This window comes from Colletotrichum fructicola (assembly GCF_000319635.2).
Source record: "Colletotrichum fructicola Nara gc5 chromosome Unknown KSG_Nara_v1_contig02, whole genome shotgun sequence".
Lineage (NCBI taxonomy): Eukaryota > Fungi > Ascomycota > Sordariomycetes > Glomerellales > Glomerellaceae > Colletotrichum > Colletotrichum fructicola.
The window spans coordinates 4,678,193-4,698,979 of NW_027094052.1; the positions used below are offsets into that span (position 1 = coordinate 4,678,193).

The window sequence follows — 20,787 nt, forward strand, 5'->3', positions numbered from 1 at the left end:
TTTTTAATTGTATTCATCCAAGCAGCTTCTGGATATCTGCCATCCGGGTCTCCTGGGTCTTCTTGCCCTTGTTCTTTTCCTGGAAAGCTTTGCCAACAAGCGTTCGTTTCTCATGTTGAATATCCAGCACGCGCTCCTCGACGGTGCCCTCCATGACAAGTCGCCAGACGGTAGTGGGCCGCTTCTGGCCCAGACGATGCACACGATCGACGGCCTGGTCTTCAATGGCCGGCGCCCACCAGCTGTCCGCGAGAATGACCGTGTCTGCCGATACGAGGTTGAGACCTACACTGCAGACGGCCAAACTAGCGAGCATCACCCGCGTATTGGGGTCGTGGTCGAGAGCATCAATGGCTGCGTCACGTTTCGCAGCTGTCATTGAGCCGTCGATGCGGCAGAACTTGATTCCTGCCTCCGCGATTTGGGCTTGGATAATGTTAAGGAACGAAGTCCATTGTGAGAAGATGACAATCTTGGACTTTGGGTCCTTCGTCGTGGCCTGGACAATCTTAACGAGGGCCTCCGTCTTGGAGCTCTTTCCATCCGAATCGAAGCCATCGTCTGCGGCCTCCTCACCACCTTCGGGGGCTGGTTCGAGAAGAGAATCTTCTTCGAGCTGGTTGCGACACATTGGGCATTTATGCTGCGTCTGGATGACCTTGGTGATGCAGCCACGGCAGAAAACGTGCTTGCAGTGGGTGATGACTGGGCTGTCCAGGGTATCGAGACAGACCGCACAGTCCTCTTGCGTTTCAATGTAAAGGCGGAGGGCTTCTTGGAGGATCTTCACGTTCTCAGGGTTAAGGGAGACCACAGATTGGCCTTCGAGGACCTTCAAGAGATCGTCGATTCTCTTGCGACAGAGCGTCCAGTGATTGCAACTGGTGAAACATCAGCATCTCCTTTATGGTTCGCAGCAGGTGTTCTTACACTTGTCGTAAACGCAGAAGTCGTTCCAGGACGCTCTGAAACTGGCCCTTTCCTGCTTTGGTTTGATTACGATAATCTTCGAGTGCCCCCTTGGCTTCGTTCCTGAGTTTAAGAGTCAGACAGGCAAATCGTCATTCGACCTGGGCTACTCACAACAAAGCCTCGTACTTGTTCTTCTCATCCGGTCTAAACTGGATGCGATGTACGTACTCCGTCTTGGGCGGTAACTTCAAATCGACAAACTTCATGTCCTTCTTGCGCCTCAAGCAAAGGTCTCTCATAAGAAGCTGCAAGAGTGTCTCGGCTCGTTGATGCCCTTGAGCGAGTGGCCGGGCGATAACTGTGTTGAAAATGACTGGTTGTTCGACACCACCAGTGATATGGAGGAACTGGAGTAGGGACTGAAAATCCTTGATGTTGTTGATGCTTTCCGATGATTAGCTATGGTCAACTGCAAGAGGCTTTAGCGTGCTTACATTGGAGTTCCGGTAAGCGCCCATCTGGATTGAGCAGTGAGCTTGGTTGCGGCGATGGCTGCTTTGGTTTTGGCGTTGCGGATGGTATGGCCCTCGTCAAGCACGACTCGCCTCCATTTCATCTGCATCAGGGGCGATGTTTTGGGAACGGAATCTTCAGACTTCTTTGGTCCCTCCATGGCAAGCGTATTGTAGCTGGTGATGACAACTTGGTACTTTGTCAGCTCATCCTTACCCACCTTGTTGGATCCATGGTACGTGTAAATGGATGGAAGGTGTTCCTTCTTGACATGTCTGCGCATTTGCTGCTCCCAATTGCTCATGACACTCAATGGAGCGACGATAAGGGTAGTGCCGGGACCGCCCGTCAAAATGAGACTGATAACTTGGAGAGTTTTGCCAAGTCCCATGTCATCAGCAAGAATGCCGCCAGAGAGCAGTTTGGGTTCGTTCATCACGAAATTGGTCGCCATGTTGCTCATTACCTTGTCATTCTTTGGGATCCGTTGCCAAAGCTGAATACTTTCTGTGGTGCCCTTCGGTGGAAACTGGGGGCTCTCCTTAGACGTCATCCAGGCCAGACCCTGTGCACAAGTAAAGTCAGCATTGCCATGTCGATATGTCGATGCAGGAAAACGCGTCGTACCTGCAACTGATACGGCAAAAGCTGAGCTTCTAGTACTGCCGGCTGCTCCGCCATGGGCATGGCGGCCAGAGTATCTTCGTCGATAATAAGGGATTTGACTGCATCACCGCGACTGTGGGTTTGCAAAGCTTGACTGGCTTGCGTGAGCTGCTCCAGTGACACTTCCGGTTCTGGGGCCGCTGAGGCACTGCCGCCCAAGCCGATCGTCGACTGTGAATTCTTGATGCCGAGTGCCTTTCTCTGGGCTCCAGCCTCAGCCCTGGTCTTCTTGAGCTCGGTGGCTTTGATGAGCTTATCCTTCTTTAGCCTGTCTTCCAATTGCAGACGCTGCTCACGATCGCCGGTTCCGAAAAGGTGCAGGCGAACGGGGCAGTCGAACACGCCCTTCTCGCCTGTGAGTGTTCCTTCCAAAGCAACATCATCATTGTCCTAAGAAGGATGAGCATGGCACTGAGTCAGTGGAATGGGCCACTTACAACGTATGGCGCCAGCTTCTCGGCCACCTTGCGCGGGATGTGGCCAATCTGGATGCCCATGACATTGCAGACCCGAATGGCATTGGAATCGTACTGTGCACGTTAGTATGATTGCAAGGCCACGAATAAGAAACACCATACTAGGTTGGTGGGTTCCCGCAGACAGACGACAACCTCTCCCTGCGAGGCGTAGCCGTTGTAGTACCGCACTCCGACGATCTTGGTATCTAAAACACGGCGTTAGATCACATAATACACTAAACAGGGGCCAAAATCCCTACCGAGATTTCCATAAAGCTCTCGGGCTGGACCATCGGGAGCTTGTGTGAGGTCGATTAGGTCAGCATCGTCCCGGTCGTAATACACATTCTGTGAAGAAGGGCCGGCGAAAGAACTAGAGCTAGCCGTGCGTTGGGTGTTATACGGCTGGCTGCCCGCAACACGGGCCCCGGAGGATTGTCCCAAAGACGGGCCCCGGTTTACGGCCGGCCTTTTGCTTGGTGGCGGCGCTGATGAGTTCTCGCCCTCGCTGCTAATGAGGTCGATGACATCGAGGCCACGCTTCTTGGGCGGCATCTTTGCTGTCCGCGTGCGGCCCGGTACCTATTGATGGGCGACCTGATTGGACTTGGTTCGTGCAACGATGGACCGAAACGGGAAAGTCGTCAGATGTGGTCAGATTCAACGGTCGGTACCGAAAACTCCAAAAGGACCAAATCAGGAATCCCAGAATGACGGAACCTTTCACGGCGAAGCTCCCAACGCGGCCGACGCGTCTCGCGTATCTCGCTGGGCGTCCACCCACTGCAGGATCGACGCAGGGATCCGTTTGCTCTTGCCCGAGCACTGAGGCTTGAGCTTATGGCTCGTGCGCAAGTCATGGAAGTCAGCCAGAAAACGGGCCCCGGTCTGTGGCTGGAACATCAAGCACGCCATCGTGGGGGAGGAAGAACCGAGCCAATCACCACCGAGTGCAAAATCACGACATTTCACGTGACCCGCCTCGGGGGCCCGTTATGGGTGGTCTCTGGCCAACGGCGACCTCTTGCGGCTCTTACACCCTTCACAACCTCAGTCGACTTCATTTTTCTCGTTTCAGGCAGTCTCCTGTTGAATTTGCTATCTTCTGGTACCCAAAAACCAAAGGGAAACGCGGCAGGTTGAACTCCTCGTCGGTGTCTATCCACTATCAGGTGGATAGAGCCCTTCATGCCATCATCAGTCATCAGTCTACCGACAAGCGCCTTTCGGCTGTCGGCATGCTCGCTTCTATATCAAACAGGACGACCCGAGGCTCGAGCCATCATCGGAATGCATGAAAGAAAGAATACGCAAACGCCAAACACGAATTCGAACATTATCCGGGCTCCTCCTCTTACTGCTTCGGCAGTCGGCGGCCGTACGCCGAGTAGTAGCCGCACTTGGCTACATGACTGCTCTTACTAGTCTTCTCATTGAAGATGTTGCATCCTCCCTTAGCGACATTGGGCGGGGTGTACACTACGGAGCCGGTCAGCAAAGTTGTTTCGGCGAAGACGGTGAAGCAAAACCCACGGTGAAGGGATACGGCGAAGTCGCTGCCCCTGTTGCAGACCCGGTGGACGCCAAGTTCGTCTGCCATGTATGCCACCGCATTCTCCTTATGTGTTCTCTCAGACATCACTTTCATCGGTTGTTCTTCCTCGCCCTCGGGGAAGGCATATCGGATCTCAGTCAGGTTGCCCTTGAGGATTTTCATGAGGCAATGGGCGTTGCCGTGGTCGTGGATTGGACTGCCCTTGCCCGGAGACCAGACAAGCACAAGCTGTGTTTGCATTAGCATCGACGTCAACCACAAAGCTGTGGCGATGTCCACTCACGAGATTGCTCTTGCCATTACCCTCGTCGACGAGGTTTCTTGTGTATCCCATGCTCTTCTCGGCGAATGTAAATTGGATCCATTCGCTCTCCCTTGAGTTGTATTGTTCCATCAGCTCCATCAACTCCTTGACGTCGACGTCAGCCGAGTCCAACCCCGACGACGGGCCCAGGGCCTCCTTCAACGCCAACACGAGCTCATCGAACCGGTTGCTGTCGCCCTTCAGTTCGTGCCCGAAGGCAGAGGTGATCTTGGTCAGGATTTCGAGGGCCATGGCTACGAATGGGATGGCTGGTCTATGGTACTGGTCGATGTTTGGGATGGACGATTGTCTTTCGGTATGCTCAACGTGCGGGGTTTTGAGTCTTGTCGCTCTCTGGTGATACGATTGCACCGGTCGGTCACCGGGACAGGCTCGCACCTCATTACCTGATGGAAATGGGCGAAACTCGCGGAGCGACTGGTTATTCCGACCTCGGACGGTGGGTCGGGACGCCCATCAGACCCTATCTCTTCTCTGAGACAGGGTAGTCTGAACACGTTGCCGGCGCTGCGTGCACAGTTTGGTCGGCGAATGCTATGTCGTTGGGTAGACGAATTCCCCCAAAAATGGAGGTTTCTGGTTGGTTGAGATAACCAAAGGAGGCTTTGTCGTGGGATCCTTGCAAAGCCGGCGATAGGCGGTGGGCGGCCCCCTATGTACATGGTGGTCAGATGGCCTCACATAAGACGAAATGGGTCTGGTTAGAGTTTCGCGGCGGTCAGGTCTAGTCAATTGCAAACCGTAGAGACGACGTATCTAATGCGCGCGTGCTGCTTTGGAGCTGATTGACAACTATGGGGTTGCGTTATGTTTACTCAATGCCAATGGGGTTCTGTGTTCGGTACCGGTGTTCAGGGTGCTGACCGACAGCCGCTACGCTCTCAATCGCCGACTGAGCTGGGCGTGGTGGGGCGCCTGACCATAACGGGCTCGCCCGTATTACTCACACTAGGATTGCTCAGCGAGCATACCTAGGTACTTTCCAGACGACCGCTACTGATCTCAAGATTTTCTCATAGAGTTTCTTTCTTTCGTTCAGAAGGTAGTATTCATCTAATGTTGACTCAATTTAAAATTCAAAGTTGCGTGCGGTTTCATTGTAGTCTTGCGCCCCTTGCGAACTTCACTACCCAGAATGGCAACTATCAGCACAACTGCGACTATTCAGTCGAAACCTCAGCAGGCCTGCCCGAAATCGGGAACAGACGGTACGACAGCGGGCGATACGACTCCCTGCACGCCCTGCAAGGAGGATGTTGGCTGGCGAAAGATAGTCAGAAACTTCACCCCATCGTACGTCACAGCGGAAGCATTTCCGGCAAGAGTGTCTGACACTGGTACAGATGGTTCGCGGTTACAATGGGCACGGGCATCGTGTCAATCCTCCTCCATAACCTGCCTTACAACGCAACTTGGATTTCTCACGGCCTCGCTGTCGCGTTCTTTATTCTCAACGTTGGTCTTTTCACAATATTTACGGGCATTACCGTCTTGCGTTATGCACTTTATCCCGAAATTTGGAAGGCGATGGTTATCCATCCAGCCCAGTCAATGTTCCTTGGCTGTTTCCCGATGGGATTTGCAAGTAAATGACCTTTACATAAAATCGGGGAAACACTAGCCACTAACGCCTGCACTTAGCTATCATCAACATGATGATATTCGTCTGCGCTCCAGCCTGGGGCAAGTGGGTTGTTTCATGGGCTTGGGGCTTCTGGTGGCTTGACGCTGCTCTATCCCTGGCAACTTGCATCACTGTACCGTTCGTCATGTAAGTCCAAATTTGGGGCAGGTCACAATCCTAACCACCCTCGGTAATCATTGCTCAGGGTCGGGTGTGACTGGAGGCCTTTCAAACTTGCCTCACCTTCTTTGGCCTATTCTAATAGCCGAACCCCAGGATCCATCAACACCGTCCGGGGCTACAAGCAGTCACAGCAGCCAGTCTTTTGCCAATCGTTCCAGTAGTAGTTGCGTCTTCAACGGGTGGTATCGTAGCTGAGGCTTTGTCCAACCCAGATCATGCATTTATCACACTTATCGCCTCTTACATCCTATGGGGGATAGGGATCTGCTTCTCCAGCATGGTGTTGGCACTTTACTTCCATCGCTTGACTATTCATAGTCTTCCTCCCAAAGAAGCCATCGTCTCGGTGTTTCTGCCAATCGGTCCATTGGGTCAAGGCGGCTTTGGCATCCAGCAACTGGGCAAAGTGTCCCTCAAACTCCTTCCCCAGTCAACAGCTTTTACCACTGCGGCGCCCGGTGCCGTACACGGCGGGGAGATTCTCTACTTCCTGGGCATTTTCCTCGCCTTGATTATGTGGGGCTTCGCGCTGGTCTGGTTATCTTTTGCTCTCATCAGCATCGTGACGATGCAAAAGTTCCCGTTCAACATGGGCTGGTGGGGTTTCACGTTTCCGTTGGGTGTGATGGCAACCTGTACCGGCATGCTGGCGCAGGACTTGGATAGCACGTTCTTCAGAGTCATGACCATGGTATGCACCGTTTCTCAATCCCAAGAAGTGAAGTTACTAACAACAACGTGTCTAGATTTTCTCACTTTCCGTCTGTCTCCTATGGCTGTTAGTAGCAGTCAGAACGCTTCACCAAGCCATATCTGGGGAGATCTTCTTCGCTCCCTGCTTGAAAGACCTGAGAGACAAACAGGCCCAGGCAGGATCAGACCGCAGAGTATGAATTGCAACGTGAACGTGAAAGACAGAGCGCCGTTCATAGATGTAGACGTGGATAGAGACGGGGCCCGCGACGAGGTAGAGACAACGATAGTAGACTCACTGACAAATAATGTCTAGATAAAAGTTCAAGAATAGATGCATGGAATCGGATTCGAGACTGTTTCATAAACTTTATTTGGACTTCGTTAAAGCAATACGTCAAGCTCTCAAAGCTCAGCTCCATCCTGTGTTTCTGAGGAAGAAGCTTTCTGACAGCCCATTTGGGGTTGGCAGATGGCAGGGGTTTCTCCAAAAAAACGCTAATGGCGGGGTTGATGAGGTGCAGCACCCGCCAAAATTCTCTTGCGGGGGCACCAACCACACTCAGGTCCAAAAGTCCAGGCGCCGAAACTCTGAATAAGAATTGCCATTGCGGTTGCGCCGACTGGCTGCATGGTCCCCTCGCCAAACCCACACCCCGCCACTGCAACCCTCGCACCGCCCAAGAATTGTGACGGCAGCAGCAGTTTCAAGGCTCAAACTTGAGCACCGCTGCTCTTCGACGATTCTCAAGGGTCAAGATGGCTTCCCCTCTTGACCGGCCGGGCATCTTGTCCGTGTTGAACAGTAAGCATCGGTCGCAGTCGCGTCGCTACCCGTGCGCATTTGCGCTAACTTTTCTGATTCTTTGTGCGTAGACTTCCACGATGTATGGCAAGAAATCCGCATACCCGTCATTCTGTTTACTGCTTTCGGCCTGCTTGTACTCCGGTTCTATCTTCACAGTGTCGAGGAGAAGGACGAATTGAAAGCATTCCCCAAAGCCTTGAACAGGGAAAAGCCTGAGTCGAAGCCGCTGCCGAAGCCCGTCGACGAGAAGAAGGATGCGAAGCCGACTCCGGTTGTCGAGACGAAGGCGCCCAAGTCGAACGGCCCGAAGAGGATAAAGGGTGGTCTCGTCAAGCGGCCCTCTGAGGAGCTCAAGAATGGAGAGGCTTCGACAAGGACGGTGCGACCTCTGATCTTCTTTTCGAGCATCACCGCGAACACCCCCAAGATTGCGAAGGACTATGCCGAGCGCTTGGAAAAGGAGCTGGAAAAGGTTACCGCGGATACTGACTGCTCATTTAATACCCCCGAGGTTCTGGATCTGGCTGAAATCGACTTTGACGACTACTTCATCACCCCGCCCAAGTCCGAGGACCCCGTCGAGCTGTTCTACATGTTCCTCCTGCCAAGTTACAACATTGACACGATCAACGACACCTTCTTGGAGCACCTGCAAGAGACGCACCATGATTTCCGCATCGACACCGCCCCTTTGTCCCCGCTACTTGGTTACTCCGTCTTTGGTTTTGGCGACCGCGAAGGCTGGCCTACGGAAGACGAAGGCTTCTGCTTCCAGGCCAAGGAGGTCGACAAGTGGATGGCTAAGCTTACCGGCCGCAAGAGAGCTTTCCCTGTGGGCATGGGCGATACGAAGCGGGACTACGTCGAGAGGTTATCTGAATGGTCTGAGGGTGTCGTGGATGTTCTCGGTATGCTAGCCAAGACTGGTAGCCTAGGTGAAGGTCTGCCGGGAAGCGGCGCACCCGAAGAAAGCGATGACGAGTCCGCGGCGGAAGATGATGACGAGGTTCTCATCGAGGAAGACGCAAAGCCTGAGAAGCTCAAGAGCCGCAAGAACATTGACGATGTCGAGGATCTTGGTCGCATCATGAAGAGCTCCAACCCCGACGCCGACACGAAACCCGCCGCTGCCCCTATTGCCGTTGACTTCACAACCTACGGAAAGTCCGCCTCTGCCCCCAAGAAGACCCCGACCAATGCCGCAAAGGAGATGGTCCCCAAGAACTCCCCCACCTACGCCTCGCTCACAAAACAGGGCTATTCCATCGTCGGCTCCCACTCGGGCGTCAAGATCTGCCGCTGGACAAAGTCCGCCCTGCGCGGTCGCGGCTCCTGCTACAAGTACTCCTTCTACGGTATCAACTCTCATCAGTGCATGGAGACGACGCCCTCCCTGTCTTGCTCCAACAAGTGCGTCTTTTGCTGGCGCCACGGCACGAACCCCGTCGGCACTACGTGGCGCTGGGTCGTCGACCCGCCCGAGCTCATCTTTGACGGCGTCAAGGCCAACCACTACAACAAGATCAAGATGCTCCGCGGCGTTCCCGGCGTCCGGGCCGAGAGGTTCGCCGAGGCCATGCGCATCCGCCACTGCGCCCTCTCCCTCGTCGGCGAGCCCATCTTCTACCCGTACATCAACGAGTTCCTTGGCATGCTCCACGCCGAGCGCATCTCGTCCTTCCTCGTCTGCAACGCCCAGCACCCGGACCAGCTCGCCGCCCTCAAGGCCGTCACGCAGCTGTACGTTTCCATCGATGCCTCGAACAAGGAGTCGCTGCGGAAGATCGACCGCCCGCTGCACCGCGACTTCTGGGAGCGGTTCCAGCGGTGTCTGGACATCTTACGCGAGAAGCGCTTCAAGCATCGCACCGTCTTCCGCCTTACGCTCGTCAAGGGCTTCAACGTCGACGACGAGGTTGAGGGGTACGCGCAGCTCGTCGAGAAGGGGCTGCCGTGCTTCGTGGAGATCAAGGGCGTCACGTACTGCGGCACCTCCACGGCATCCAACGCCGGCCTGAGCATGTCCAACGTGCCGTTCTACTGGGAAGTTGCGGAATTCGTGACGGCTCTGGAGAAGAGGCTCAACGAGAAGGGGCTTAAGTATGGCATCGCGGCGGAGCATGCGCACAGCTGCTGCGTGCTGCTTGCGAGCGACAGATTCTACAAGGACGGCAAGTGGCACCCGAGGATTGACTACCAGAGGTTCTTTGAGCTGCTTGAGGAGCGCGGGGCCGATGGGGACTGGAAGCCAGAAGATTACATGGGTGAGGCGACGCCAGAGTGGGCGACTTGGGGCAATGGCGGATTTGATCCCCGAGATGAGAGAGTTGACAGGAAGGGCAGGAAAATCGAGGCGTAGGGTTCTTAGTAGTAATGAAAAAGACGACTGCATCCGCAAGGGCACAACATTATCTTCACAAACCCAGTTGTGGGCCGTCTTGAACTTGGAGAAATTTTGTGAACCGGGCGCCATTGCGTCATAGCCATGGTCATGACAGTGGTGAAAACCCCAGTCCAACGTACATGAACGTTTAAAACAACGGTCAAATGGCTTTTCTGCCCATCGACAGCAGCGGATTGACAAGCATTACGAGATTGTGAAATTCGTTAACTTCTTGCTTGTTCTTCCTGCCAGGGTCGTCATCAATATACATGTGGTTTCCTCTTACAAAACCTTCTATCAAAACAGCCCAGCCGGCCAGAGTATTGTACATTGAAAAAGTCGTGAATCCTCTTTTTCTCTTTGCGATATGATGGTAGTCGGGGGATTAGGAGTGAGATTCGGGGAATGATTGGACAGTATCACGCCATGCGCAGAGTGATCTTGCTGTCCTTTTGGTGGGTTATGAGGTGTGCCCGTCGGTAGCCGAGAGGAGTGAGAGAGTGGAGGGGATTAATCTGGGTGCCGTAAAGGACGGAACCTCTTTAGTCCAGGCCAACGGTGGGCATGTCAGAGAGGTTGGCGTTGACACCACCGGTGTACTGGCCGATGTTGAGGGTCGAGTCGTAGGCGATCATCTCGGCAAGTACGTCCAGAACAGGCTGTCAATGGGTTAGTTCCATGTCAAGTCTTTGAAAGTCGGCGTGTTTCCTTACCTTGGGGACGGTCTTGTCGTAGATACCAATCAGGTCACCAGGCGTGGGGTAGACCTTCAGGCCCTTGTAGAACGCCAGCGCAGCCTCAACGGCGCGGGTGGCTATTGATTTAACATGTCAGCGCCCAAGTCCATTTGAAATACTCTAGAGGGTTTGCGCTCTTCCTCGAAGACGGGAGATCTGTGGAGGGGTGAACTAACGGTCTGCGGAAAGGGTCTCTCCCTCGGAAACCTGCTGCAAGAAAAATGCTTCTCTGGACTCAACGTCGTCGGGGAAGCCCTCGGCCTTGGCGTCATCGACGGATTGCTTGATCGCTTGACGCTGGCGGACGGTCTCCAGCTGGGCCTCCTCCTTCTCGGCCTTGTGCTGTCTGCGCTCGTTTCGGCGCAGCTCTCTGCGGAATTCGGCCTTGTTGCGGCGGTTGTAGTCGAAGTAAACGGCGTAGGCTGTTTGGCAACAGTCAGCACAACAGCTTGGTCCTCGTCTATCCACGACCCCTCGTATGCCATCAAGATATCCAATAATGGTAGTATGGCTGGCGCGCGGAGCTGGAGGCCAACTCACCAAACAGGCCGGTAACCGCGGCGGCGACCGATGCCGTCACTATCGTCGACGTCTGGGACATTTTGGGATACTCCGAAGGCGGGACAAACAAAGAAGGCAGGGTGATGCAGCGGGCGGGTGCCGAAGAGGGGTAGAGTGTATGCGAGAGGCGGCTCGAAAGTCGATGCTGCGCTCAGCGGTTTTGTTGGATGATTCGCAGGACCGGAGAGGTTGGCGAGGGTTCCTTTCGTTGGCGGAGTGAATATCGAAAGAGAGAAGCTCTACCGGGAATCGATGGAGCTTCCGCTACCAATTTTTTTTAGCCTCTGCGCCATCGTTTGCCAGAGGTCGCGTTCCTTGCCAAGAGCCGCTGTGGGTGGTGGGTAGGGAGGCACGGACCAGGTGTACGTATCAAGACGACAGCTTGCCCGTACTTCCACTGAGAGATCCAATGGTGCTGGGGCTGCTGAGTGGTTACGTAGCGGGATGGGTGCTGCCAGCGGCCCAAGTCCACTATCCCGTCCATCCAAATGAGCAGGGGTGCCGCCTCTCAACCGGCCACAGTACCGGCACGGCAGCTACCCATTCCTTGAGAGGTGCATGAAACAACAACGACCCGACCTTCATCCTCACGAGGGGCGCTTCTGTGCCCTTGAACACCTACAATTCTTCGACGCACGGCAGACGTCGCTGGAATCGGCTGCTGCCCGTACGAAACTGAACAAAGCAGTCACCCAACATGTCGGAAGATCGGGAGAGGAGCAAGATCTCGCTGAGAAGCGGCAACAAGAGGAAAGGCCGCCCCCAGATTAGTGCTCCGCGTCAGATCTCGGAACCCATTCTGCAAGATGGATCTGGTCCGGTGCGGCAGCTCGGCTCGAGGCCGATGGCCGACGCTGGTCCTCCTCCGGCGCAGCCGCGACCTCGTCCCCCGCCGCAGGCTGGCGGCTCAAAGGTAAGCAAGACAGCCAAGCGCCGAGCTGTCTTCCACGGTCAGGTGGAAGCATGCGATGCGACTCGATAGCAAGATGTAGGAGCTAACTCGAGGATGTCCAGACCTCCGACTTGGTGAAGCGACGATACTCTACGAGATTTAACAACCTCCCGAATGACTTCGACGTGCATAACCCCCCGGTGCCGGCGATGCCATCCCTAGACAAGTACGAAACCCGCCAGCGAATGGCGCGACCACCCCCCAGCCGAGGAGGCGATACGGCTCCCGCTCCTATTGTCGACGTCAAGGCCCTACGTGACCCTAATCTGGCTCCCGATCAATGTATGTCTTCGTGTTCGGTGTATTCCACTCGAGGTTGCTGACTTGGTATCCTGTAGATGTCGCCAGTTTGCTCAGCGAAGCCTCCGAGGACCAAATCCGCGAGTTCGAAGACAACCTCCGAGGTCTCAAGAGTCGAGCCGGCGCAGACCTCCAACAAAATGTCATGCAAAATCGCACCCAGTTCATCAAAATCAGCAAGGAAGCCGAAAAGCTCAAGGGCGAGATGCGAGCGCTGAAGAACCTCATGACAGACCTCAAGGTTAACACAACAGCGCTGCGCCAAGCATCCAGCAACAATAATAATAGTAATAACGAGTCGTCGGGCCTCAACGGCGAGCTTTCCACGGGTTTGAGCAAGAGAGACAAACGCAGCTCTGTCGCAGACCGAAGTGCGCTTTGGAACTCACAGATGCAGGCGCTTTACAAGAACGTTGAGGGATCGCAAAAGTTTTTGCCCAACTCTTCCACTCGTCACGTCATCCAGAATGCTGGAGCTTGGATCGAGCTGGACAACGCAACCTACAAGTCTCGTCGCGCGATGCAGATTTTCCTCCTCAACGACCACCTGCTGATTGCTAGTCGCAAGAAGAGAAAGGCAGATGTGCCTCCTCGTGAGGCAACTGGCCCACTTGTGAAGCTCGTGGCCGATAGGTGTTGGCCCCTGCTAGACGTTGAAGTGGTGGACATGGCGGGTTCGAGTGATTCTTCGACCACTCGCAACAAGCTAGCAGATGCCATCATGGTCAGGGGTGTTGGTCAAGAGTCGGTCATTTACCGGACAGAGAAGCCTGAGGACACGGAGAAGAACGGTCTACTCCTGAACATCCGCAAGGCAGTGGAGAACCTGCGAAAGGAGCGACAATCAGAATTGGAGGCCAACAACAAAGCCAAGGAGACGATCAACTATTTCGCATCTCGAGACCCCGGTTTGCTCCAGAAGACGGAGCTGTTGGAGACACTCTCCGATATCAAGGACATGCTCATCGACGTGGACGGAAAGCAGCAAAACCTCCGGTGGGTTGAAAGCCAAATGGACGAGCTGGATATCGATATTGCACTGCAGAACTTTGAGCCTGCTGTAAGCCGTGTCGAGAAGCTCAAGAGCCTCGCTCGAAGCCTGAAGAACAACACGGTGGCGCAGGACTTCATCAGCTTCAAGGTTGAAGAGCGATGCTCCAAGCTGGCGGGCATGATCATTCGCGAACTGGAAACAACGCACAATGCTCCGACGAAGAACAAGCGCAACGTTACCTGGCTGGCCAGGCTAGGGTACGAGGACCGCGCTCGTGAGGCCTATCTGGTAGCCAGGCACGAGACCATCCAGAAACGAATCAGGTAAGCAGGAATATCAACGGTTTCCAAACACAATCTGACCTTTGACAGACAAACGATATTCCAAGGAGACTTGCATCAATACATTTGGGAGGTCTCGTTCGTCTACTTTTCGCTCATCCGCAATACGGTGAGCTGCTTCCACTCATGCTTCCCACCGCCTATGATGAGTGCCTGTGTCAAGTGGGCCAAGGAAGAGGTTGAGTCGTTCAACGCCATCCTCGGAAGGCAACTCAGCAGCACAGAGCGGGGCGGGGAGGCGTGGAACCAGTGCATGGAACGAGCACAGGAGCATGCCAAGATGCTCAGCGAAGTGCAGCTCGACTTCCGCAACCTTGTTGGCAAAGATTTGGTAGACCACGCGTCTGGGGTGGCTAGTCCCGTCGGGCTCGGTTTGTCCTAAGTACCTAATTTGACAATGAGCGCCCTGGTCGAGGTGACGGCAAAGCGTGCCGTTGAGCCTGGTGATGGCTGGCATTGCCTTGATTTATGGCGATTGCCTCACAGTGGAAATTGAGACGGGTGTTTGTTATGGAGGAAGCATGTAAATGAGTGCAAGACATTGGAGTTACGGACTATGACGAAGATGCCGCAATCACTGGCATATGTCAAGGTTCCAGACCAAGCTTGGGGCTGACTCGGATCCCCTGGCTCGGGTCGCTGTGTTTACCTGCGACGGCGTTTGCGACTTTCGGGATGGATAACTTGTAAAAGTGAATTGAACCGTCAAGGATCGCAAGGTTGGCAAGTATTCGCATTACAATTTAAGCAATAATCGACCATGGGTATATACTGTGTGTGATTATCGCATGAGGCCTCTCGCGGAGGCTCAAGAAAAATAGCCGTCAAATGGCTTGAGGCTTACTTGCCTCTGCATCGGATTTAAGCGAAGAGGCAGGCAATTTCCTCATGCTGCAACCAGCAGCCGTGACAGCGCAGCGCAGCACGACACAGTATTCGTAGGTAAGGTACACCTACGCGCAACGTCCTAGGTAAGGTACATCCGATGCTGCGTACCCCCCAATAACAGATCCCAAGCCCACGCACCAGCATCCGTACCGTACCCGCTCCCGCCTGCCTTCCTCGTCTGCACCTGCACCAGCACGAGCACAAGCAGGAAGGAGCAGCACCACTTCCCAGCCCGTCTCCCACCTCGCAAAAATCCCCAGGCGCCGCCCAACCCAACATCGACGCCCTCCTCATCAAACTCCCATCAGAGAATTAGAATCCCGCTCCCGCCCCGCCCTGCGCGACAACATCCCCCGTCCCTCCTCCCCTGCGCCGAACTCCATTTTGGCCCTCCCTATCTGGCCTCAGACGAAGCTCTGACCGCCTTCGACGATTCGCCGCCGCCAGCCCCACGCTACTGGATTGAGGTGCTGTGCTAATCTGAAAGACCGCGACCTGTTGCTGAAAACAACGTCATTCTCCCCTCGACACGAACGACCACGACCCGACCGCCCTCGCTTTGCCCGCCATTCTGCTTCTCGCGACCGATCAAAACAATTTAGTGACGACTTTTGCTATACCTTAGACGACTTTCAGCATGGATACGAACATGGAGGATGTTGGGCGTGTCCCCGCCGATCTGCCCTCTACCCAGAACCTCGAGCCCACCACGATCCCGACCCTAGATGGCTGGATTGAGAGCCTCATGAACTGCAAGCAGCTCGTCGAGGCCGACGTTCAGAGGCTTTGCGAGAAGGTCAGTCGCTATTTTCGCCGATGATGGACAGCCGCAATGCGCCTCTGCACCAGCTGTCGTCATAGCTGCCTGCGACTGAGCCTTTGTGCCCTCCCCTCATCTCCGAATCGCCCCTCGCGTGACCTCGCAGCGACAAATTTCTGACATTCATCAACAGGCGCGGGAAGTCTTGCAGGACGAGTCCAACGTGCAACCAGTCGTACGTCCCCCTCGCCCCCTTGGACATGGGCGATTCGAACTGACCCATCCTTCAGAAATGCCCAGTCACAGTGTGCGGTGATATCCACGGCCAATTCCACGATCTTATGGAGTTGTTCAAGATTGGCGGTCCTAACCCCGACACTAACTACCTTTTCATGGGTGCGTTGGGCCTGACAAGACGCTCGTCATGCCGCGAGCAGTTGCTTACGCTATTCGATAGGTGACTACGTCGACCGAGGCTACTACTCTGTCGAGACCGTGACTCTGCTCGTCGCCCTCAAGATCCGATACCCTCAGCGCATCACCATCCTCCGTGGCAACCACGAGTCCCGCCAGATCACCCAAGTCTACGGCTTCTACGATGAGTGCCTTCGGAAATACGGCAATGCCAACGTGTGGAAGTACTTTACCGACCTCTTCGACTACCTCCCCCTTACTGCCCTCATCGACAACCAAATCTTCTGCCTTCACGGTGGTCTGTCGCCCAGTATCGACACCCTGGACAACATCAGAGCTCTTGACAGAATTCAGGAGGTTCCCCACGAGGGTCCCATGTGCGACTTGCTTTGGTCCGACCCCGATGACCGCTGCGGCTGGGGAATCTCTCCCCGTGGCGCTGGCTACACCTTTGGCCAAGACATTTCCGAGGCCTTCAACCACAACAACGGCCTCACGCTTATTGCCCGTGCTCATCAGCTTGTTATGGAGGGTTACAACTGGTCGCAGGATAGGAACGTGGTGACTATCTTCTCGGGTAAGCTTCGCCAGATCTTGTTTTGAGGCACGGCAACTGACGCGCGCGCAGCACCCAACTACTGCTACAGATGCGGCAATCAGGCCGCGATCATGGAGATTGATGAACATCTCAAGTACACTTTGTAAGTACCAATGGTGCCAGGATTTTAGTAGGATGCAAGCTGACCACGTAAAGCCTCCAATTCGATCCTTGCCCGAGAGCCGGCGAACCGATGGTCTCGAGACGCACACCCGACTACTTCCTCTGATCACGCATCCGATACCCTTACTACTCATCACCCGGGATCATCATTATCCGGGTGCTATACGTGGAAGAGATTCGAAAGAGAGGGCGTGTGCATGCTCAACTTGCATTGGTGCTTGGGGGGAGTCTAATCTTGTAAGATTACAAACAAAAGCCAAAAGACCAATGTACTCCCAAGAGAGAGATTCTGCGTTGAGCATTAGATGGAGCGAGGGTTCTATGGGAACGAGCGCGAGCGCGGCTCCTCTCGACCGAGGAGGCTTCCCCTTGGACTCTCACTCTGTCAACGCGTTAGATACTCATAGACCGCCGGCAATAAGAAGGTGTCGATGCTAATGAAGTTTGATGTTCTATTCTTTCTGTCCGAACTCATTCTATCCTCATGAACCGTTTCCGAGGTATGTCTTGGTCATTATCGTTATGTGCAATGGGAATTACCAACGCCCGCAGGTGCCATCCAATCATTACAACTATGCGTCAACTAATAAAGGGGTATAACAAACTTCACTCTTTCTTTTTCCTTCCTCGCGACTGCTCTTCTCACTTTTTCCGATTCTTGCGGTGGTGGCTGTGTTTTCGTCCATGATGGTGGTGGTGATGGCGATGATGATGCCCGTCCCTCTTTCTCCTGCTCCGCCCCAGGGACCTCCTCTCCCACTCCCTGATCCTCTCCGCCATGATCTCTTCGCTCTCGCCGCTCCTCGTATTTGTGTACGACTGCGAGCTGCTATCGTACGAACTGCTCCCGTGAGAGTCATACGAGCTGCCGTGGGAGCTTCGGAAGTACGCGCTCAGATACGACGAGTCCCGGCAGTCGTCGATCTCACTAAGCCCGCGGATGACGCCGGAGCGCTCGCTGCGACGGGAGGTGTAGGTGGTGTACCGCGCCTCCTCGACCTCCTCGATGCTGATGCGGTTGCGCCCGTGGCGGCCGTGGCGGCGGGTGACGGTGAGGTTGCTCACGCGGTGGTACTTGTACTGGCCCTTGCGATAGTCGCCGGGCTTGCAGGCGCCGTCGGGGACGTGGAAGCGCATGTCGAAGCGCATGAGGGCGTAGGTGAAGACGACGATGAGCTCGAGGTCGTAGTTGAAGACGTAGTAGCAGGCCTTGTGGTGCCACCAGCCCGGGAAGAGGGCGGGGCGGACGGCGAAGTTGACGGCGCAGCGGTAGGCGGCGCCGATGGTGAGGAGGAAGGCGGTGGCGAGGACGAGGAGGGCTTTCGTGGAGAGGGAGCCGTAGCCGAAGGGCTCGGGGCGGCGGAGGCCCGGGTAGAGGAGGGCGCCGGCGACGATGAGGAACGGGGCGAAGGCGAGGACGGCGAGGGAGGTCGAGGAGAAGAGCTGGACGAGGTGGCACCTGTTGAGGTAGACGAGGTCGAGGGTGTAGAAGGAGACGACGGTGGCGACGACGGCGCAGAGGAGGCAGACGGCGATGTAGAAGTAGAGGAAGAGGAAGAAGTAGCCGACGAAGGGGTTCCAGCCGAGGTTGGGGTGGAGGCCGCGGAGGAGGCGGTGGGCGAAGAGGATGTTGAGGGCGAAGAGGAGGACGACGCCGGCGGCGGCGAAGATGGTGGCGGCGATGTCGAGCTTGACGTTCCAGGGCTGGGTAGCCCAGGCGATGCGGAGGGAGAGGGCGATGATGCGGGTGGTGCAGAAGCCGACGAGGACGGTGGAGGGGAAGAACTTGTGGCCGGCGGCCTTGTTGCGGATGAAGATGAAGCCGTTGAGGGCCGCGGCGGCGAGGAAGAAGATGATGAGGATGATGCAGATCGGCACGTCGACACGTACCGTTGGGATCAGGCCGAGGATCGCGACCTGCGGCTGGTACGGAGGGCCGAGGGGGTTCTAGGAAGGGTGTTGGATGTTAGTTGAGAGAGGACGGAGGAGGAAGACGCGAACACGGGTTACGGACTTGGATGATCGGGTCGAAATCCGACATGATGTCGGATTTGATGTGAGGAGGAAACCCTCCTGCAAGGAGATGGTGTGTCCTTTGAAGATGAGGCTTTCGAAGTTATAAGTGACAAAGTTGGTGAGGCTGGGCTTGGCTCTTGGCTTCAGAGACTGTGCTCACTCTGGGGAAGATGGCAGGCAGAGGAGCTGGAGCAGCCTTCCGGTTGACCTTGACTAGAGTGAAGGCAGCATTCTGGAGGTTGGCTTTTGAGCGAGGGAGCGCCGGGGGGGTTGACAAGTTATCATTCGCAAGGGTGATTGACCAGGGGTTTGTGCCGAGAGGGCAGACAGTTGGAGAGGTTCGTCTGGTGTTTTGATGTTTACTAGCGTCGGCGTAGGATGCGTTGGCTCTGGATAGACGGCACGGACTTGAGAGACGGGGGGGAACGAGAGAGAAGCACGCGAGGAAGTTTCAGCTGGAGGCGGGTGAAGAGGCGAAAGTTGGGAGTTTTGATGACTGGGGATTCTTTTTGGAATCTTGGTTCTTCGAGAACAATGAGCGATGGGCTTTGTATGGAGGTGTGCGTCTCATAGATGGAATGGCATGATAAGATACACGAGATGGCATATTTTTGCCCCTCACAAATACCTGATTGGCTTTTATTGAATTGTGTTGAGTTTCTTTACAATGGTGTGTATCTACTCATTTGAATGGAGTTACAAGCAGGTTTATGTCAGGGTTGATGGACGAAACGCATGACGACAACTCACGCCTCTGAGACGGAGGAAACTACTAGTCATGATCTTGTGCAGGCTCTGGGAGATTTCCTGCCCATAGCCTCGGATCGCTCTGAACGGGGACGCAACGCTTCGCGCTCTGTGGTTGCGAGACACTCCCCCAAACGGCGGGAGGCAAAGGCATGGGCAGACATCCCATCGCCGGGGTTTAAGCCTCTCTGTTTCCCCAACCCTGTCTCCAGGTCTGGGAACGCACCGCCACAATGGAGCTGCGCGCTGGTAGAAACTTGTTTCCCGTCTTCGTCATCTGGGACATTCAACGGTCGAGGTCCGCTGGACGTGCGCTGCTGACGGACATGCAAAGATGTCGATGGCGGGGTTGTCCAGGTCACGGACCTCGGTGGTTGGGGCAGAAGGGGATTCCATTGTGACGAGTAGTCATTCTGTAGGGCATCCAACCATACAAAATTGGGAGAACAAGAAATCGTGAGGCAAAAGATTGATATTGCGTCGATTTCTGAGACCCAGAAGTCGTCGAAGTTCGGCCGTTGAGCCGGGAGGAAGGCGCCAGGGTAAGAGGGTCCGCTTGAAGATCCGAAGTCCGTCGCCGACGATCCGGCTGTCGATCATGAACACGGTTCTAGGTCCGGGGCCAATCATCTCTCCGGGCCTAAGGCCAGGTTCTCGGACGGTGCTCTAAGCGTGTAAGAAGACTCGTTCCTGCTCTTCCATGCTCGCTTAGGATGGCGAAACTAGAGCCACTGTTGAGCAGCAACTCAACTTCCAGCTCTTGCATGCTTAGCTCGACAGGACGCGTATCGCGCTCCATTTCCTCGTGCCCTTGCCGCTAGGTTCGGGCCCGAAGCATTTCAAATTCTGAGTAGGCGCAAGCCAGCAGATCAAGACGGCAAAAACATCTCGCATTAGGCAGGTCGATACACGGCCAATGAGCGGGCAACGATGGGCATCATTCATCGAATGCCAAAGGTATATCCCACATGACTGGCTGCGTTGAACGGAAACAAAACGGGCGAGCCTTTTGGCCGTTCTTTGAAAGTCCCTACGGCGAGGCTAATTGTTTAGCATAGCAACCCTTGCGCACCCTCTGTAGCCTATGAAGCTTCTTCTCATGTAGGTTTTTGATGCAAAGCTCATCTTGTGCATGTAAAGAAAAGATTGAAATAGGTTTCCAGGCAATTCGCGAGCAACGAGCTCGCGGCTTTGATAGATGCCGAAGAAAGCACTATTTCCTAGACCGTGGTGAAC

The 20,787-nt window shown here is 55.0% G+C and overlaps 8 protein-coding genes across 8 annotated transcripts; 4 read left to right on the forward strand and 4 right to left on the reverse strand.

Annotated features, from left to right (window-relative positions):
* Positions 1 to 13: 13 nt before the first annotated feature.
* Positions 14 to 3,104, reverse strand: CGGC5_v004049 (putative SWI/SNF-related matrix-associated actin-dependent regulator of chromatin subfamily A member 3-like 1; the record flags this gene model as incomplete). Its single annotated transcript, XM_032033141.1, has 8 exons — positions 14 to 881; positions 931 to 1,032; positions 1,084 to 1,356; positions 1,407 to 1,990; positions 2,053 to 2,481; positions 2,529 to 2,621; positions 2,670 to 2,755; positions 2,810 to 3,104. The coding sequence occupies 8 exons, from the start codon at positions 3,102 to 3,104 to the stop codon at positions 14 to 16; spliced, it is 2,730 nt and encodes a 909-aa protein (XP_031887567.1).
* A 799-nt stretch (positions 3,105 to 3,903) lies between these two features.
* CDO1-0 (Cysteine dioxygenase) lies at positions 3,904 to 4,660 on the reverse strand (the record flags this gene model as incomplete). The annotated part of the gene is made up of 3 exons (XM_032033140.1): positions 3,904 to 4,028; positions 4,083 to 4,332; positions 4,388 to 4,660. The coding sequence occupies 3 exons, from the start codon at positions 4,658 to 4,660 to the stop codon at positions 3,904 to 3,906; spliced, it is 648 nt and encodes a 215-aa protein (XP_031887568.1).
* Positions 4,661 to 5,564: 904 nt separating this feature from the next.
* On the forward strand, positions 5,565 to 7,129 carry SSU1-1 (Sulfite efflux pump SSU1; the record flags this gene model as incomplete). The annotated part of the gene is made up of 5 exons (XM_066151222.1): positions 5,565 to 5,722; positions 5,773 to 6,014; positions 6,071 to 6,200; positions 6,330 to 6,927; positions 6,983 to 7,129. 5 exons carry the CDS (start codon positions 5,565 to 5,567, stop codon positions 7,127 to 7,129), a joined length of 1,275 nt encoding a protein of 424 aa, XP_066009345.1.
* Positions 7,130 to 7,688: 559 nt separating this feature from the next.
* On the forward strand, positions 7,689 to 10,096 carry tyw1 (S-adenosyl-L-methionine-dependent tRNA 4-demethylwyosine synthase; the record flags this gene model as incomplete). The annotated part of the gene is made up of 2 exons (XM_032033137.1): positions 7,689 to 7,734; positions 7,806 to 10,096. The coding sequence occupies 2 exons, from the start codon at positions 7,689 to 7,691 to the stop codon at positions 10,094 to 10,096; spliced, it is 2,337 nt and encodes a 778-aa protein (XP_031887458.1).
* Positions 10,097 to 10,662: 566 nt separating this feature from the next.
* On the reverse strand, positions 10,663 to 11,458 carry tom20 (Mitochondrial import receptor subunit tom20; the record flags this gene model as incomplete). Its single annotated transcript, XM_032033136.1, has 4 exons — positions 10,663 to 10,779; positions 10,834 to 10,934; positions 11,034 to 11,279; positions 11,398 to 11,458. 4 exons carry the CDS (start codon positions 11,456 to 11,458, stop codon positions 10,663 to 10,665), a joined length of 525 nt encoding a protein of 174 aa, XP_031887790.1.
* A 657-nt stretch (positions 11,459 to 12,115) lies between these two features.
* Positions 12,116 to 14,387, forward strand: EXO84 (Exocyst complex component EXO84; the record flags this gene model as incomplete). The annotated part of the gene is made up of 4 exons (XM_032033135.1): positions 12,116 to 12,331; positions 12,433 to 12,652; positions 12,709 to 13,987; positions 14,036 to 14,387. 4 exons carry the CDS (start codon positions 12,116 to 12,118, stop codon positions 14,385 to 14,387), a joined length of 2,067 nt encoding a protein of 688 aa, XP_031887613.1.
* A 1,143-nt stretch (positions 14,388 to 15,530) lies between these two features.
* On the forward strand, positions 15,531 to 16,894 carry pph-1 (Serine/threonine-protein phosphatase PP2A catalytic subunit; the record flags this gene model as incomplete). Its single annotated transcript, XM_032033134.1, has 6 exons — positions 15,531 to 15,689; positions 15,847 to 15,888; positions 15,944 to 16,049; positions 16,111 to 16,644; positions 16,696 to 16,768; positions 16,822 to 16,894. The coding sequence occupies 6 exons, from the start codon at positions 15,531 to 15,533 to the stop codon at positions 16,892 to 16,894; spliced, it is 987 nt and encodes a 328-aa protein (XP_031887470.1).
* Positions 16,895 to 17,430: 536 nt separating this feature from the next.
* On the reverse strand, positions 17,431 to 18,829 carry CGGC5_v004056 (uncharacterized protein; the record flags this gene model as incomplete). The annotated part of the gene is made up of 2 exons (XM_032033133.1): positions 17,431 to 18,735; positions 18,803 to 18,829. 2 exons carry the CDS (start codon positions 18,827 to 18,829, stop codon positions 17,431 to 17,433), a joined length of 1,332 nt encoding a protein of 443 aa, XP_031887614.1.
* Positions 18,830 to 20,787: the final 1,958 nt, after the last annotated feature.